Here is a 15,030-nt window from a genome sequence, read left to right as displayed (position 1 = left end):
AAAACAACATAACAATAAGTAAATAAAAAGAATTCAAAAGCATCTGGTGGTCCAGATTTGACCCTCAGTCCATCTATTTCAGAGGTAGGCAAACTACAGCCCGCGGGACTGTCCTGCACGGCCCTTGAGCTCCTGGCTGAGGAGGCTAGCCCTTGGCCTCTCCCCTGCTGTCCCTCCTCCTGTGCAGATAGGCCGCCACGCGGGCAGCGCGGCTGGCTCCGTCCAGGTGCTGGGGCTATGAGCTCCTGCTGCTCTGAGTGGCATGGTAAGGGGGTTGGATAAGGGGCAGGGGGTCCCAGGGCACAGTTAGGGGACAGTTGGATGGGGCGAAGGTTTGGGGGTGGGGGTGGGGAAAGACTGTCAGGGGACGGGGAACAGGGTGGACTGGATAGGGCGTGGGAGTCCCGGGGGGCCTGCCAGGGGTGGGGATGTTGATAGGGGTTGGGGCAGTCAGGGATGGGGAGGGGGGTTGGATAGGAGGTGGGATCCACGGGGGCCTGGCAGGGATGTGGATAGGGATCAGGGGGGCAGTCAGGGGACAGGGAGGGTTGGATAGGGGGTGGGGTCCCAGGGTGGTGGTTTGGGGCGGGGGGTCCTGGGAGGGGGCAGTCAGGGTACAAGAAGCGGAGGGACGGGGGAATTGGATGGGTTGGGGGTTCTGAGGGGGGCAGGAAGTGGGAAGGGCTGGATACTGGGCGGGGGCCAGGCTGTTTGCGGAGGCACAGCCTTCCCTATACGGCCCTCCATACAATTTCACACCCCGATATGGCCCTCGGGCCAAAAAGTTTGCCCACCCCTGATCTATTGACTACTCTGGCTTACGCTCTGAAACATGAGTATTATTTGATACTGCTTTAGCATACACCAATGCAAATCTTACTGGTGAGAGTTGCCTCACTCTTTTCAATATCTAGCCACAGTTTTGACCCTGTGGCCTCTACAGTATTTATAGAGCACATATCTTTATTGTATCTAAGGTGCCCTTCTCTGGAGCTTTTCAATCCCAGCTACATTTCCTGAAGGTGACCTGCAGGTATATGGCAAGGGAAACATACTTTATGATGTATAAAAGAAGGTCTGAGCTTTTTTTTTAAACCAAGTTTTTTCCTGACTTTTACACATTAGGAATTAATGCCCTGTCTAGGCTAGAAAATACTATGGTGACGAGTTTCAGAGTAACAGCTGTGTTAGTCTGTATTCGCAAAAAGAAAAGGAGTACTTGTGGCACCTTAGAGACTAACCAATTCATTTGAGCATGAGCTTTCGTGAGCTACAGCTCACTTCATCGGATGCATACCGTGGAAACTACAGCAGACTTTATATATACACAGAGAATATGAAACAATACCTCCTCCCACCCCACTGTCCTGCTGGTAATAGCTTATCTAAAGTGATCATCAGGTGGGCCATTTCCAGCACAAATCCAGGTTTTCTCACCCTCCACCCCCCCACACAAATTCACTCTCCTGCTGGTGCTAGCCCATCCAAAGTGACAACTCTTTACATAATCAAGTCGGGCTATTTCCTGCACAAATCCAGGTTTTCTCACATCCCCCCCACCCCCATACACACACAAACTCACTCTCCTGCTGGTAATAGCTCATCCAAACTGACCACTCTCCAAGTTTAAATCCAAGTTAAACCAGTTAACCCCCCCCCCCCCCAGATGTTCTGGTTTAACTTGGATTTAAGCTATTACCAGCAGGACAGTGGGGTGGGAGGAGGTATTGTTTCATATTCTCTGTGTATATATAAAGTCTGCTGCAGTTTCCACGGTATGCATCCGATGAAGTGAGCTGTAGCTCACGAAAGCTCATGCTCAAATAAATTGGTTAGTCTCTAAGGTGCCACAAGTCCTCCTTTTCTCTTTACACAATGTGCATGATAATCAAGTTGGGCCATTTCCTGCACAAATCCAGGTTTTCTCACATCCCCCTCATACCCCATACACATACATAGGAGCAAACTAGTGAAGTGACAGGAACCCAGTAAGTGAAAGCTAAGCCTTTAAGAGGGGACGGTATTAGTTAAGACTGTTTAAAATGGTCTTGTCTGTTTGTTTATACATACTTAACTTCAACCAATTAACATTCTGAATAAGCCTTTGCTAAAGACTCAACACCCTCCTCCCCCACTTCAATTAAGGTGTTAAGAACTCAAACATTCCTGATACCAGCCAGTGATCCTCCAAAGCAGCTAGAGAAGACCCAAGTTAATATTCTTCATATTTCCAAGGTGAAAAACTAGAAGAAAAGCTTTTTTCTAAAAAAAAAAGTCTTTTCAGACTCTCTCTCTCCACATGTTAAAGAACAAAAAAAGGGTACAAGAGCAAATCTCTCTATAGCCATTTGCAGGTCAGCTCTTAAGCCAGATTATTTTCAATTTTTAACACATCCAAGTTTTCTAATTGCTTTAACTGTTATTCCAAAAGGGAGAGATTTCTTCACATATCTACAGTGACCCCTAAGTAGAGATGAATAACTGCTACAGTCAGTGAATTCACTCAAATTTTTGAACACTTTCTTTTAACTGTTCACTGTTCTTGACTATTTTAACAATTGAGTTTACTGGAAAAAACCTTCATTGAAACAGCCAATGCTAAGGAATTATTAGTAAAAAGTGATTGTTGAGTTTGATTACCAGTATTTGCATAGCATCATTACTTGCTATTTCATTAACTTTTTCAAAATCAGCTATAACCGTTTAGCATTGGCACTATTCCTGTTAAAGCAGTTTGCTGCAGAACACAGAGGTCATTAGCCTAAATTCCAAAGGATACTGCATTGTCTCTGGTTTCACACCTGCAGCAGAGGGCCTGCATTTCTGCACACAAAGGTTCTGAATGTGTGTATTAGGAGCAGGAGTACTGCTTTTTTCTTCTTTTTTTAACCTCAGAGGACTCACGAAGCATTACAGTTCGCAAAGCATTTCAAAATTCTCAGCTGGAAGACACTACTGAGTATAAGCAAGTTTTGTTTCCGATCAAGGATCCCCAAACCCATTCTTCCAAACCTGAAAACAATGACAACTCCTGAGCCATACAGACCCTAAACCCCACACGTGGAAATAAGGGGGAGCCCAACTGATATGAACAAAAACAGCACGGATCATCTGGCTGAAGAGAAGACAAAGGAGACCATGGCTCTGGAGCAACAGAAGAGCTATCATCTCCCAGATGGCACCTGGGAGAAAAGCTGGCAATACCCCCCGTCGAGGGTGACCAGCTGTTCCGATTTTATCAGGAGACTCCCAATTTTGGGGTCTTTTTCTTATATAGGCTCCCATTATCCCCCACCCTGTCCCGATTTTTCACATTTGCTGTCTGGTCACTTTACCCCACCCTGGGCAAAGAAGTCCATTATTAGAGAGGGTGAGGCTCAGCCCCAGCTGGAAGCAGAGGGGCCACATGGCAGCTGCAGGCAGATCGCCCCCCACCCACTCCCTGAGTGCAGTGAAACGGGGGGGGGCTTTTCCCTTCCCCCCCAGGCACAAGGCCAGGCCCGGCGCTCACCTCCCTCTTCACGCGCTCAAAAGCTTCCCACCGACTCCTTCCACGTCAACGCAGCTCACCTGCCAGCACCTCCAGGCCAGCTACAGGAAGTCACGTGATCCCGTCTCTTCCGGGGGGGGAGACCACCCGCGCCACCCTAGCGCATGCTGGGAGTTGTAGTCCTTGCCCAGCTACATCGCTCTCCGCCCGGCTGAGCTCCCCCCCGCACGCAGGCAACAGCGGGCACGCTACCGAGCTGCCCACGGGCTGTGTGGCTGCTGCTGCTGCTGCTGCATCCCCTTCCCAGTGTCACTCCCACGTCCCGCACCGTGCACACCCATGGGACTGTTATGTTTAGTCCTTCTCCTCCCACCAGACCCCCGCGGAGCCTTTTAGAAAGCGCGGGCAGGGTTTGGGCCCCCCAAAGGGCTCACCCAGGGCAAGGGAGAGACGATAAAGCCCCGGGACCGCTGTAGTCTGGGAGGGCTGCTAGCTGGACAAACTTCCCAGGCCACGTTTAAGGGAAACCCGGTTCTTAGGCCTGGGGAGTGAAGCGTGACCCAAAAACCCCGTTGCCACGGCAGCTCGGCACACAGTCGCTTTCCGGCGGGCAGCTGTGCGGGGGGGGTCAGTGTCCAGCGGCTAATGACGTCACGGCAGAAACACCTCGTCCAGCGGCAAGCCCCTGGCAGCCCCGGTTAGCCCGGTTCCCAGTCGCAGGGGAAGCCCGGGTCCCCCCATTCCCCACCAACAACCCCGGGCCCCCTTCCCCGGCTCAGCACTTCGCCGCCGGCCCTGCGCCGCCCTGCCACCCAGAGCCGTCTCCTTTTACCGCCCCTCTCCTTGTGAGAAAGGGACCACCCCGGCGACCCTCCGAGCGAATCATTTCATTGCCCCTCGCACGTGTCACACGGAGCCCCTATCGAAGGCCATTGAAGAAGACTCTGATACATGAGCTGTAGCTCAGGAAAGCTCATGCTCAAATAAATTGGTTAGTCTCTAAGGTGCCACAAGCCCTCCTTTTCTTTTTGCGGATACAGACTAACAGGGCTGCTACTCTGACATCTGCAGGGAGGGGAGAGGTCTGCCACAGACGCACATGGGGGCTGCTCTGTGAGCGTTTGCTGCGCTCCTTTCCCCATATTCTGCCCGCACGCCACAGCAGAAATATTCCGGGGGGCGGGGAGACTTGGCAGGCGGCCTGTTCCCACACCGGCTCGCTCGCTCCCACTGTGCCGGGGCACTTAGCACCTTGTTGGGGGGTGGCGAGAGAGGCTGCCCGAAAGAGCTCGGCCTGTCTCCGAACTACGTTTCCCGGCAGGCAGTGAGGAAAAGGCCAGAAGGGGCGGGCGAGGGTACAAAGCGAGCCAGCGGTACCTGTTCGCACAGGTAAGAGAACGGGGTGAGTAACAGGTGAGTAAACCGCTGCGCGTAGCAGGTGGCTGGGGCGCTTCTGGCTGCGGGCGGCTCAACGCCCCCGTAGCTCCCAGCCCCGCTTGGTCCCGGTGGAGAAGGCAGAGCGGGTCGCCGGCCGGCCGGCGCTAACGTCAACGCCGGGTAGGAGAAGTTGTGGAAGAAAACAAGCTAAGATGGACTCGGTGCCGTGGGGGAAAAGGGCGCGGGGAAGACACGTGGCTTCGGCACACTCTGATGTGGAGGTGAAGCTGCGCTTTCCGGAACTGGGGTGGGGTGGGGTGGGGTTTTTCTGTCTTTCTGGGTGTTTAAGCCACTTCGCCACGCCAGGCGCGTGGTTTTTTTCCCGCCTGCCTACGAGGGCAGGCCGCAGCTCTCATTAAACTCTCCCCCCCTCCCTCCCTCCCCCGAAGCGACTCCCGAGGGAGGAGGCAGAAGCCTTTGGCGGGAAGGGGAAGGAAAGGCGGCTCCTTGCTCGGCGGGAGAGGCGTGTCCCTCGCGTGCCAGCGGCTCTGGAGCAGCCCGCGGGCTCTGCGCTTTATATGGCCTGTGGGGGAAGCCGCACGCCGCAGTTCTCGCCCCACGGGCAACACGGGCGGCTATGCCCTGGGGCGCTCAGGGCTCTGAAGGCCCTCTCTGTGCTCCCTCCCAGGGGGGTCAGGCTGAGCTGAGGGGGGGAGGAGGAGGATGATGTCCTTCTCCAGCTCCGAGTCGGAGGAAGCCTTCGACTACTTGTTCAAGATCATCCTGATCGGAGACTCCAACGTGGGGAAGACCTGCGTGGTGCACCGCTTCAAGTCGGGGCAGTACCACGAGAAGCAGCAGAACACCATCGGGGTGGACTTCACCGTGCGCTCGCTGGAGATCGATGGCAAGAAGGTGAAGGTTAGTGGCAGTCACAGGCTCCGTGGTGACCCAGAGCAGGGGACAGTTAGGACTCGACATCCTGATCAGCACTGAAGGAGGAGGGGCGGCAGATTTGTAGACCTTTTGGTGGTGCCCAGAACCCGCCCCCCCCCTCCCCAAACTCTGCCCCCCACCTGCCTAAGGTTCTGGGAGGGAGTTTGGGTGCAGAAGGGGTGAGAGGTTGGGCTCTGGGATGGAGTTTGGGTGCAGGCTCTGGGGTGAGGGTGCAGGCTCTGGAAGGGAGTTTAGGGTGCAGAGAGAGGGAGCTTGGCAGTGTAAGGGGGTGTGTGGGCTGGGGGTGCAGGAGGAGAGGGTGCAGGCTCTGGAAGGGAGTTTAGGAGCAGGAGGGGGGGTGTGGGAAAGGGGCGGGGGTGCAGGCTCTGGAAGGGGGTGTGGTGCTTACCTGGGGCTTCTAAGTAGGGTGTGCTGGGGGGCCTTGGTGGGCTGCTACCCCCAGGCACTGCCCCCCCCCCCCCAGCTTCCTATTGGTTACAGGAGCAGTGCTCAGCTTCCTCCCAGCTCAGCCCAGGGTATTTGGCTATAGAACAGACTGATTGATTTCATCCTTTTCCATACCTGGGCTGCACAAGATACTGTCTCTTTTTTCCCTCCCACTCCTAAGGCCACAACATGTTAGCCCTCTCCATAATACAGTTACAAATCAGTTAGGGAACATAATTCCTCTGGAGTAATGTCCAAGCCACATTATGGCATGGTTTGGTTCTGTCTGCACAGACCAGCCTGAACTGTGTTATAACCATGCTGCACCTTGGTTATAACATAGTTTTTCACATGTACACTGGCAAAACCAAACCATGTTGTCAGTAGGTTCACTAAAGCGGTTGTAGCCTTGGGCTTTGTCTACACTTCCACATATATCTGCAAAACTTATGTCACTAAATAAGCCACCCTGCCCCGAGTGACCTAAGTTACACTGACCTAAGCACTGATGTGCGCAGCACTATGTCGGCAGAAGAGCTTCTCCCGCTGACATAGCTGCTGCTGTTGGTTGCGGGTGGATTAATTAAGTCAACAGGAGAGCTCTCTCCAATTGGTCTAGAGCGTCTGCACTACAGAGCTTACAGCAGTGCAGCTGCATCAGTGGAGCTGCACTCCTGTAAGATCTCCAGTGTAGCCATACCCTGAGGGTAGATAAAACCTAGGAGTATTGAATATCATAAATTCCAGTGCAACCTCTGAAGTGGCATTCAGACTTCACTGGCATTACTTCTTTTTTTCTCTCCTCCTCCAGATTCAGGTATGGGACACTGCAGGCCAGGAGCGCTTCCGGACGATAACTCAGAGTTACTATCGCAGTGCCCATGGTGCCATCCTTGCCTATGACCTTACCAAGAGGTCCACATTTGAATCTATTCCTCATTGGATTCATGAAATTGAAAAATATGGAGCTGCTAACTTAGTCCTGATGTTAATTGGTAGGAGTCAAACTTTTTGCTATTTGAATTTTTATTTTTGATACATAGCCTTAACCCCCCCGTTCCCCCCCCCCCCACTTCATCTCAGGTTCTAGTTACATCAATTTTTCAAAATACATAGAACAGAATGAGTGTAGTAACTTGAGCTATTTTTTTTTAAGCTGGAAATGGGAATTAAGTGATTGCCCTCACAACCTCAAGTGTTCATATCCTATTCCTTGTTTTTTGCCCCATTATAATGGAACAAACTTACTGCTAGTCTAATCGGGGCAACTCTCTTGAGGTCACTGGACATGGGCCCACTTTCAGAAATGATGAATTTGGCCCAATGGTTCCAATACACACGAGCATAACAAGTTGTCAATGGGCAAAAATGCACCCATCTCAAACCCCTTTCTGATATTCCATATGTTCTCCTTCTGGTGTCCTTTCTACTGATGTGATCTTGCTTCTACTGCCCAGGGGGGCTGATCCTAAGTGGAAACAGGCTGGCAATGGGGACCTTCTTCTAGAGCAGGAAGGCTGCCTGTCCTGTTCCCCACCTTCTTTCTCCAAGGACAAGGAGAGTGGTTGATGGGAAGCAGGGTTATTCCTCCCTTCCCTCCCTCCTACAATCAGAAGTTGTAGTTATTGCTCTTCTCATCCACAGGAAAGGGGGTTGAGCTGGCAAAGTGAGAGAGCCTGCCGCTTTTGCCTGTTCTGTTATCAGCACAGTGCTGACAGCAGCATATTTATACAAGCCACAGAACAACAATCTGACTTGGCCCCGTAGCTTGGCAAGGCTGGGCCCCCAAGCTTGGTAGCTGTGGCTCTGGGAGCTGTGAGTCCCTGCTAACATACGCTTTAAAATACTATACTCCTAATTCTTCATAAATAGGTAAGTCCTTCCTAGTCCTCTTCTGAAGAAGTGACATGAAAAAAAAGGTCTGACTTGCATGGAGCTGTAGATCTTGGTGTTAACAAGGGAATAGGAATCATTTGAACTCTATAGCCCTTAGTCTGTTTATTTCTTTCCTGAAATGGAAACACAATCTATTACGCTCAACAAACAAATGAAGAAAGCCCTAAACCCTTTGGAAATTGTCCAGTATAGATTCATTGTCTCAGGATAAAACATTGACTCTGTATTTCAAAGGTTGGTACTGCTTAGCTTTTACTTGCTATTCAAACTGTCTGAACCTTTCCCATTTATTCAGTTATATAATAATTCATTCTAGTATAAATTTCTAATGCAAAATAACTTATGATTCCTAACCTTTCACATCTGAAATGGGTGGTGGGGACAGAGAGGAGACATGTAAGAAAATAAACAGATATGCTATGAAGCTGGGGTGTGGGATTTTTTTTTGTTTGTTTTTTTTTATAAAGCCCCTCTAGAAAAATGATTTCTGAAAGTATAAGTTTTGAATTTGCTGAAAAGACAAGTTTCAACATCCTTGAGCAATTTGAAACTTACCACTAGTAAAATATCGTATATGCCAGGAGAATATGGAAGTTCAGGCAGGGGAGGAAAATCTGTTCTATAAGAAGCCTCTGTGTTTGGATGGATATGCAACTTTATAACCATTAAAACACACATTGTCAAAACAAATATAGATATATAAATTAAATAGCCTTAAATCAAACTCTAATAAGTTCTCAAGCAGCAATTTTCCTACTCTGTCTGTCTGTAGACTTTTATTATCAATGGAAATATTTTTCATTTTGTGTGTATACGGTGAAATTGATGTTTAATGACACTTACTGATAAATCTAATCCTTCCAAGCCTATTTATTAGCTTGAGGTGTATTCTGGTTTTGGACTAAATTTTGATTTATACTGATAGAACTGTTATACAGTCAGTCTGCCTATGCAAAGTTGCTGCTTATTTATATTTAAATTGTAGCCCATATTAAGCTAGCCAACAGTGATAGGTTCATGTATCTTCTGACTTTACCTAAAAACTCCTTAATTGTAATACTGGATCTTGTTAATATCCAAAACTGGGAAGGTAGTCCTTACCACGGGCTGAGGCTATAAACGTTCCTGTTTTCACATAGGAGACCTGAATTAGTCCAGCAATATCCCAGTATTGGTGCTGGGATCTCAGCATCCACCTAAAGATATAGGCCAAATTAATTGGTAGTACCAGAATATATATGGCTTCCATTAATGGTCTTCTGAATAGACATTTGATACTGATGAGAAAATTAACAGAGATATTTGGAACATGTGGGAGATATGTTTTATAAGGAGCTATATTGTGCACAATATATTGGCATTTTGTGTGAGATCACTTTAACAGTTAACCTACCTAGAAAGAAAAAATAGCCACATTAGAAAACACCTGTCTAAACTGAATTATCTAACTCGGCAAAACCTCTAAGAAGTTACAAAGTAGTAGGTGAATCTAATTCTTTCCAAGTCAGTGCTTTGGCACCATTTCCCTAAAGCAAATCCATGAGCAAGAAAATGTATTAACAATTTGCAGCATGAATTTGGTAACCTTCACCACAGGCCCCAAAAAGTTGATGTTTCCATGCATGAAACTTTCTTGGTTTTAGTGTTTCATGTTCTGCTCACTAGAAATCTTGTTTGGCATAATTTTATTCCTCAGCACAAAATCTCTTAAAAAATAAATATTAAAAAAAAATAAAAATATTGGGAAACTAACCAATTGCATTGTCTGCAATTCATACATTAGAATGCAGACCATTAATGGAAGCCTTTTTATTTAAAGGGAACAAATCGGATGTAGCGGAGAACCGCCAAGTCCTTTTTGAAGATGCCTGTACACTGGCAGAGAAGCATGGGCTATTGGCTGTGTTGGAGACTTCAGCCAAAGAGGCCCAGAATGTAGATGAGGTATTTACATTGATGGCAAAGGAGCTGATAGCCCGCAACACCTTGCAGCTTCATGGGGAGCATCCTCCAAACAGCATCTATCTGGATTCCAGGCCGGTGATTGATAGTCCAAGAACAGAGAAGTCCCAGTGCTCTTGCTGATGAGATGTCTCAATCATAAAAGCTGTGAAGGTGTGGCTGATGATTCCATATGTTTCCTGTTTGGCCTCAAACCATCATTATAATGTATCACTACCTTGCCGTTTTGGCCTGTAACACTCTCCAGGAGATAGGTGTTGCAATAGTCAAATGTGCTGGATTGCCTTGAACATGGCAGCTGTTGGTACTTAAGCAAAGACTAGGTGCTGCTAGCCTGAAGAGAACTGTGAAACTGCCTTTGAATAGACTCTCTGAATAGTCTTCTGGCTGTGCCAGAGGCTGACTGTAACCAGGTTTTGTGCTGTTTCCTTTAGGATACACATCCTGCTGTAGATCAAATTCTTTGGTCTTCATAAATAGCTTTACAATGTGTGACACGCGTACTTATACTTTTTTTATTCATGGCTGTTTGGCTTGCATTACTCAAGTGTTCAGATCTCCATTCAGGGTGATGCTGATGGCAGATCTGTGGCAGATACAGCGCCATAACTTATTACTGGTATTTTGATCAGGTAGACAATACTGCCATGTCTATCGTCCTCCCTTTGCCACACAACTTAGCCTCCATCCCTATTGCTTATATAGCAGCCAGAATAATCTGACTGGTATGTGAGTGGCCCTAGGGGTACTCCCAAGACTTTTTCCCAACTTCAATGGGTGAGAAGAGCTGCCTTCAATCTTCTTTGGTCTTTCTGCTGACACTGACTCGTACCAAGGCCACTTTTTGGTGGTTGCAGTTCATAATTCAAATTAGAGCTGAAAGACTCCCTATTATTTCTTACTAATCCCTTGCTTAAAATGAAAGGAATTGACTAATCCCATCTAAAACCGTTGCTGATCAGGTTGTGGAAATGACACCATAGTTTAGTCTTAGAACTCAAAGAGAGCTTTCAGGCTTTTGGTTAGACAGGTAGAATGGCTCACTATAATTTATTTTCAGTAATGAAAGAGGATGGGGATGCCCTTAGTACTGCTATTGGGTTGCATTTTTGCAGTAAAACATTGTCCACCAAAAGCTGGCCCCAATACTGGTTTCAATCAAACTTTTGTATTGTGAAGCTTATCTTCAGCAAGTGGGTGTCAGTGTTTCCTGTCATGACATTTCAAAACTGTATGCTCTGCAAATTGATTCTAGCTTTCTCTGTAAACCCAGAATTTCTTCACTGCTTTGGGAGAAGTCGCATGAGAAATTTGAGGGGAGAGCTGCTATAATGTTGTTAACTGTACACACATTTCTGCCATTCCTGACAAAGAAGCTTCTACTTGTGTAGGTCTCCTATTCCAGTTCAGTGGAAGCCTTCAGGAAACTGTTCCTTTAACTCCATAATATCAAACTAGTGGTTGGGGGAGGTGAGACAATACCAGTTTGTAACCCTTTCTGATGAGATTGCCCAAGGGATACTCAAAGCATAGCCCTAAAAAACATTAACTGTGTCCCTCTGTACTCTACTCAAATACCTCTTTAGTTATGCTGTCACTGGTGAATTACAAGCTAGAATTCCCACTTTATTAGAATAAAATACAGGCCTGCTTATAATGCACAGGGGTCCTAGAAAGTGGTGTGGTAAAGTGCCCTTGGTAGCTTAAGGTTCACATTTTCTGCTCTGCTTTTGAATAACAGGTGGCAGAATCTCTCCTTTATGAAAAGGCTTGTCTGATCAAGCAAAAAACTTTAAAAGTTGACGGTTAGATTGAAGGCTTGTGGTTTGTTGGTCATACATTTAAACCCAGTGAAACTTCCTCTGGCCCGATTTCTTCTTGTTTGTTAAACAGAACTGTTAATGTTCCTAATGTTAGTTCATAGAACAGCATGGCAGCTAAGATCTGAAGTAATGGGGGATTCCTACCACTGGCTACAGCTGGAGCAGTCACGTTTACCACTTGCTATTTAGCCTACATTTACCTTGTCAGCCCCATACTTGTCTGCATAATTCTATTCCCCCCTAGGTGGGTAGACCTAATGGAAAGTTACAGCCTATGTTGGTTGTCAATTAGTTACACCAACCATGCTGCTTCAATTAGTCTATCCAGCCCCTTTAATCACTTGTTCCTCTTTACCATTCCCTCCTATTTAACTTCTTGGTGATTAGGGGCCTAGAATCAAACGTAGACTTAGTTGAACAGAGAGATAGTGCTGCTCCGTCTGCTGTAATGGGGTGTTTTAACAATCCAAAAACCACTTGGAGTTTTTGGACTGGTACAGTGATCGATGCTTGCTCCTCTGACATTAATTAACAGTGTAAAGGCAGGGGCTGTAAGTGTTTTTGTTTTTTTAACTAAAGTATTCCCTCATGCTCTGCATGCAAACCAAATCCTACTCATGTGAGAGTCCACTTACATCTTTGTACATCATCCCTCCTTGAAAGCAACTTTCCCTCCTAAAACAGCCTTAATATTAAAATAAAAACAACCAAAAACCATTTACTCTTGTGCACATTATCTGGCCTCTTTCTTTAGATAGCCACAACTGATGAGCCAGTCCATGAAAGTTACCACACCGAGTAGCCTTTCCTAATGCTTCTCTTGTGCTGATAGAGTGGGTGGAGACGAGGTACCTACTACCAAAGGCTGCAGGACTGTTAGAGAAGCCCTTCAATGTTCATCAGTCCATTTGCTAGGTTAATTACAGGTCCTTAAACACCTCCAGCACTACTGGACCTACTGTAACTTCCCCAACCTGATATTCCACTAACCAGTAATTGTCCAGTGTAGGCAGCTTCCACAGTGCTTGCTTTGCCTGAGAGACCTGAGCTATCAAGGGTAGTCTCTTCTCTCATCAAGGGGTTCTGCAGCATTACTCCATACACCATGTGGAGAACACCGACTGACCTGGCACAGGTCCCCTTCCCTCTACCTTGTAGAGGAGGGAACAGAGCCTTTTTGCATGAAGTGAGTGCATGTCAACTCCTGCTGGGGGGCTCTTAGCAAATCTTCAGTAGCTCAAACAAATAATCCTACCACTGAGGATTCAGACTAGCCTCCATTTTGGGAAGATATTAAGGAAAAGGCTACTCTTCCCTGGGACTTTTAGGAGTTTGATCCTATCTCCCACAATTCCACTGAACCCTTACTCATAGACTCCCTTTTGAAATCTCTCCCAAGCCCTTGAATAAAGTAATCATGCTGGGTCAGAGGCCAAGGGGCAATGTGTTTAACACCACTTTACTACACTGCTATGTGTGAATGCACAGAAAAGTGCATTAGGATTGCTAATGCAGAAGCTCTAGTATCCTGGGCAATATTAATGATTACAGAGAATATTTTTCCAGTGTAAATTAAGCCATAACAGTGAGAAACTTCATTGAAAATGGAAGCTTAGATTCTGGGACACAAAATAGCCACCACCACAGGAAAAATACCCATCTGCTAAATTAGAAAAACTTAACTCTATCTAGCAAGTGTCTCACTAAAAAGCACAGGGGTATATAGCCTGTGCCAAGGCAAGGTGATTTTTTTTTTTAAACTGCTATGGGATTCTTTGTATTTGTTTGTTCCACCTCCAACCCCTACCATCTGTAACTGTATTGTTTAACATCTCCATTAACAAGCAGGTAGAAAATGAGGCTAGATCTTCATTGTGCTATTTCACAAGCTTGCTGGTATTCCATGTCCTCTATTTAAAATCTCTTAGCTACAAAAATATGGAGGGAGCCTTTAAAATCCCATAAAACTAGTTTCAAATGGTTGTTACACTTACTAACATCAGACCTTTACACTAGTGTCAGATGAGACTGTCTGAGACAAGCCTATGATTATCAGTGGTGTCTATAACAGGTCAACTGCAGTCTGGCCAATCATGAGCATTTAAAAGTGAGTCAGGCCCCCAAAATATCATGATTGGCTTAAAAGCCACAAGTATTAAACGTGGGGTCTTTTCACTTGCCTTCTGGCTTTTGAGTCTTTAGGGTATGCTCATATTTTCAAGTTTTTTTTCCACAAACCTGAGGGACAGAACTTTTTTGGGGGGGGCAAGGACAGGGAAAGAGGGGTTTATAATGAAAGATGGTTTTCATGTAATCACTGTAAGAGCTGGGGCTGTCAAACATAAAATATTACAAGACTTAGAAACACTACAACTCTTCTTCCAAATGCAAGAGTCAGGTAAGGCCAGTCAACAGGAGAGTTCAAATGTTATCCAGAGTCATGCTTTAAAAGGTTCTAAAAGGAATGACGACAAACACTTTTACATTCCCATATAGACAGGGGCCTTGAGCTTTTAGGGTCTGTTTACACTGGGAAATTAACAGGGTTTAGAACTGGTTACACCTGTAGCATAGAGCAGGATCGATCTTGAAATTTTCAGTACAAACAGGTTAGGCCATCAAAACCCAGTTCTACATGACTGCTCTGTTTTAGCTGAACTAGAGAGCCTAAGGGTAATTTTTTTCAAAGGCACATAAGTGAGTTAGGACTCTAACTCCCTTTTCAAAAGGCATTTAGGAGCCTAAATATCACTGCAAGTCAATATTTTAATCTTACATTATTAGGCAGTAATAAGGTTTTTATAAAATATGGTATAAAAAGAGTAAACACTACCTATAATGAGATTTTTAAAAGCAATATTGACCACTTCCTAGAAGAAGTGTTTACGAAAGCTTATGCTCAAATAAATTAGTACTCCTTTTCTTTTTGCGAATACAGACTAACACATCTGCTACTCTAAAAGGTAGCTGCAGTTAAGGCTGTACTCCATTACACTTGCCTGCATCAATCTTGTCTATAGTATGAAACTGAACCATTATTGATTGGACACCGAACCCAGATTGACTGCAAAGGATTTAGTGACTGCATTGTCAATTTTA

The 15,030-nt window shown here is 46.4% G+C and overlaps 2 protein-coding genes across 5 annotated transcripts in view; one reads left to right on the top strand and one right to left on the bottom strand.

The window, feature by feature from the left end:
- The window catches only part of SLC37A3 (solute carrier family 37 member 3), a 48,618-nt gene extending 44,989 nt beyond the window's left edge, over positions 1-3,629 (bottom strand). The window contains exon 1 of one of the 2 annotated variants that reach the window (XM_048830828.2): positions 3,571-3,629. The gene's annotated coding sequence lies outside the window, so the exon portion shown is untranslated. Of the gene's footprint in view, positions 1-3,511 lie in introns of both variants that reach the window. The other variant, XM_048830821.2, reaches the window with a different exon arrangement.
- Positions 3,630-4,217: 588 nt separating this feature from the next.
- Positions 4,218-10,600, top strand: RAB19 (RAB19, member RAS oncogene family). 3 transcript variants are annotated; one of them, XM_048830800.2, is made up of 4 exons: positions 4,218-4,481; positions 5,556-5,788; positions 7,062-7,245; positions 9,966-10,600. In XM_048830800.2, the coding sequence occupies exons 2-4, from the start codon at positions 5,591-5,593 to the stop codon at positions 10,229-10,231; spliced, it is 648 nt and encodes a 215-aa protein (XP_048686757.1). In that variant the 5' UTR covers positions 4,218-4,481; positions 5,556-5,590; the 3' UTR covers positions 10,232-10,600. The 3 variants fall into 3 exon arrangements, with proteins under 3 accessions (XP_048686757.1, XP_048686746.1, XP_048686737.1); XM_048830789.2 differs by lacking the exon at positions 4,218-4,481 and adding an exon at positions 4,526-4,879; XM_048830780.2 differs by lacking the exon at positions 4,218-4,481 and having other exon boundaries at positions 4,526-5,788.
- Positions 10,601-15,030: the final 4,430 nt, after the last annotated feature.

This window comes from Caretta caretta, chromosome 1 (genome assembly GCF_965140235.1).
Source record: "Caretta caretta isolate rCarCar2 chromosome 1, rCarCar1.hap1, whole genome shotgun sequence".
Lineage (NCBI taxonomy): Eukaryota > Metazoa > Chordata > Testudines > Cheloniidae > Caretta > Caretta caretta.
The sequence above is the reverse complement of the archived record's forward strand: the minus strand, read 5'-3'. Positions and strand labels throughout refer to the sequence as shown.